The 3,759-nt window shown below is 36.6% G+C and overlaps 1 protein-coding gene across 1 annotated transcript; it reads left to right on the top strand.

Annotated features, from left to right (window-relative positions):
• The first annotated feature begins 310 nt into the window (after positions 1 to 310).
• On the top strand, positions 311 to 2,334 carry twist1a (twist family bHLH transcription factor 1a). The gene is given in 2 exon segments (NM_130984.2): positions 311 to 969; positions 1,849 to 2,334. A coding segment is annotated over 1 exon segment (516 nt). The 5' UTR covers positions 311 to 423; the 3' UTR covers positions 940 to 969; positions 1,849 to 2,334.
• Positions 2,335 to 3,759: the final 1,425 nt, after the last annotated feature.

Genomic DNA, 3,759 nt, shown 5'->3' with positions numbered 1-3,759 from the left:
ATGAATGGATGATGGATGCTCATTTAGATATATTTGGCTATTTCTTTGACACAAAAAAAAGGATTTTCAATTCTATTTTAATGCATTTCAATGATATTAACATCAACAGCGTGCCTATGTTGTGTTTATTTTAAATGAAGCGCTTTGATTGGCTCAGACGTTTGATTCTTGGTATAACGGAACCCTTTGGATCGCGGTCCCCTCCCGCCTCTCCCTTCTTACATCACTCAGCTTCTCGTCCAATCGCAGGCCAGCCCAAAAAGTTAGCTCCTTCCAGACTATAAGATCCTGTAAACTCCCCTTCGAGTTTGAGAAAGCCCTCCGTGACGCAGGAGGAGACGCGCTGAGAGGGACCGAGCCTCTGACCCCATTCCGTCGGACTCAGGGAAGCCACGACCCGCAATCTGAGCTTTTCCAGAGGTGATGTTTGAGGAAGAGGCGATGCACGAGGACTCCAGCTCTCCAGAGTCTCCGGTGGACAGTCTGGGAAACAGCGAGGAGGAGCTCGACAGGCGACAACCGAAGCGCGTCAGCAGGAAAAAACGCGCCAGCCGCAAAAACGCCGAGGATTCCGACAGTCCCACGCCCGGGAAGAGGAGCAAGAAGTGCAGCAACAGCAGCAGCAGCCCGCAGTCTCTGGAGGACCTGCAGACGCAGCGCGTCATGGCGAACGTGCGCGAGCGTCAGAGGACTCAGTCTCTGAACGAGGCGTTCGCCTCCCTGCGCAAAATCATCCCCACCTTACCCTCGGACAAACTCAGCAAAATACAGACGCTCAAACTCGCGGCCCGGTACATTGACTTCCTCTGTCAGGTCCTGCAGAGCGATGAGCTGGACTCCAAGATGTCCAGCTGCAGTTATGTGGCGCACGAGAGACTCAGCTACGCGTTTTCTGTGTGGAGAATGGAGGGCGCGTGGTCCATGTCAACATCCCACTAACGCACGGATGCACGCGTTTGATGCAGCATGGTATGCGATGCAAAACTTTTTAAAGGCTCAAAAACTTGCACTTGAATATCAAGGGTTTTGGATAACCAGTCAAAAGTGTGGACACAATACGTTAGATTGATTATGAAACAGTTTCACATTCACGTTGTAGACAATTATACATACTCTGAAAATAATTATTCGTTGTATTTGTTTTTTAAGGTAAGTGATTGAAAACAATTTATATGGGCTTAATTTAAAGAAACAAATTAAATAATGTTCAGCTTAATTTGTTTGTTAAAATTCAGCCCATATAGATTGTTTGCGACTTACTTTAAACACGTAAATACAATGTGATTTATCTATATTTACCCATCAAACTCGTTCTTGAAAATCTCATGAAAATGGTTGATATCACAACATTAATTTTCATGTTTTCACGTGTTTTGGTGGCTCCATAATCCTCAACTTTTGAAGTTTCTCAGGTTTTAATGATTTTAAATGTTTGGCCATAATAAAGAATGAGTAGTTGTGTCCAAACTTTTGTCTGCTAATGTAGAACTAAATTAAAACCTATTTAAGCATACTTTATGCTTTAAATGTAATTCAGATTTTTAAAAACATATTCAAAATTTCAAATACCGAATTTGCACCTAAAATGCTTCATAATAATCTGGTGTTATTTATAAACAATCTTTTCCACTTCAGACAAACCAGTATTTACAGACTTTTTATGAACTGTTGTCTAGTAATAATTTAAAAGCAGTCAATGGTAGCTGTTTTATCACTTGAATAATGTTTTTTTATTTACTGTATAAAATAAGTACTGTTATTGTTTAGTAAAATAAATTAATGCATAATAATTATTAGATAAACATTGCATCAATGTCTAAACTAAAACCTTTTCCTTCGTTTTTTTAGATTCTCGGCCTGAGGAGCTGAACTCACTGGAAGGAGCGGCTCAAAACAAGGGCGAAAATAAGGATTATAAAGGGAAAATTCTGGAGCGTCATGACGTCGTTGCAAGCACTTACAGTTGTGAACTACGACATGGGAGCAGGAATTACAGTCAGATCTGTGCTGTTGTGACGGTGAATGTGGAAAACATGTGCTTCCGTCCACAAAACAGAGACTCGCTGCAGGAAAAGACGCTCCTGCGCTTCTGACAGCAACAACCAGCATGGCGTCATATTTTTTTCTCTGAAGGAAAACACACACACTCAACGAATGAAGGAAATCGGCTCATATCAGTGTTAACATTTTCTTTGATCGGTCTAAGAAAATACTTTTATTTATTTATTGATGATTGTCACAATGCAGAATAGATCTGGTGTCTACATGCATTTTCTATTTTAAATATGATGTAAATATCTGTATATTTTCTGCAATAAAAACATGATTTGAAATGCACCTGCTTTAGCATGTTGTCATTGCAGTTATTCGTTTTTAATGCACTGTAAAGTTATACAGAAGACTTTACGAAGAAACTACTGCAATGATCATTCGGTAAGATTATAATAATGAAAATTCCTGAATGATTTGCCGTTTTTAAAAATATATAAACTATATTAAGATTCGTTTTACAATGAAATACTTTCCTATTCAATGTGGCTCTCTCGGTTTATGTCGCAGATATCTTTAGGTAGGTTATTTAAATGGTGTTATAGAAAGTGCATTTGTTTATTGCAAATAAAGATATTTTTAATTATTCAACGATAACGCTGTAATTAATAATATCTACACTGTTAAAATTATGACCAATTAGTCCTGCAGCATATGTTTTGTTCATTGTACCTTATTAAATTAAGTTCTAACTTAATTTTATTAGCTGTTTAAGTCAGTTTAACATATTATAATATAAGGTCCATGGACTCATAAGATTAATTTGATTTAGCTTAAAAATTTAGGACAACCGGGATTTTTTACAATACTAAATAATCGTATGTTGTTAAATCTTTCAGAGTTATCGACTAAAATAAATTGGTTATCAAAAGTGCACAAACCCAAGCGTTCGGTTAAAAAGTCAATAACATTTACAATATTGTCCCAACATTGGGTTTGTCCTTTTTTGACAACCCAATATTTTAGAGTATATGCTATGCATTACAAAAAAAATTTATGTTATTTCGATCAAACATTTAGACGAAATACATAAAATCCTGAACTAACAAATTGGGTGACAGAAATTACATTTGTTTATTTCAGTTAATATTATTATTTAATATTTATTCTACTTATAAACACATCAGAAAGATAATAAAATATCTGATATTTCTAACGACTTTGTATTTTTCTTCGCGGGGTTTGAACCCAAAAGGACAGCATTTGACAGGCCTGGGAAAGCGTTTAGGATGTTGTGAGGAATCATTTGAAGGTGTGTAACGGGGTCCAAACATCTATGGAATTCACAGATGTCTATAAAATGAGGGGTCGGGAGGGTCACGGAGAGGTACAGCGGGTCAAAACAGCCAAACACGAGCAATTTACAACCAAGACCCTTTTACTGATTTTAGAGAAATAGTATAATGATTTATAAATCATCAAACATAATGATCTAATATTTAAAAAAAACTCTTAAACAGCCACTTTAAAATAGTTCACTATGAAAATGAGGGGTTGTCGTAACTCAGTGTTATGGCAAAAATGGGCAGCAGTTGTGTTTAAACGTGTAACTTAAATTTATTAAATAAAAAAAAATAACTTTTTTGTCAGTATTAGACACAATTTTGTTTTACAACAACCCACCATTTTTATTACTATTTTTTTTGTGAGTTAAGGAAAAGGAATGGTGGTTTTTAAATAGTTATTCTGAAGTAGGCCTATTATAACCCC

Source organism: Danio rerio, chromosome 19, assembly GCF_049306965.1.
Source record: "Danio rerio strain Tuebingen ecotype United States chromosome 19, GRCz12tu, whole genome shotgun sequence".
Taxonomy (NCBI): domain Eukaryota; kingdom Metazoa; phylum Chordata; class Actinopteri; order Cypriniformes; family Danionidae; genus Danio; species Danio rerio.
Note: the sequence above shows the minus strand (reverse complement) of the source record. Positions and strands in the feature narration are given on the sequence as shown.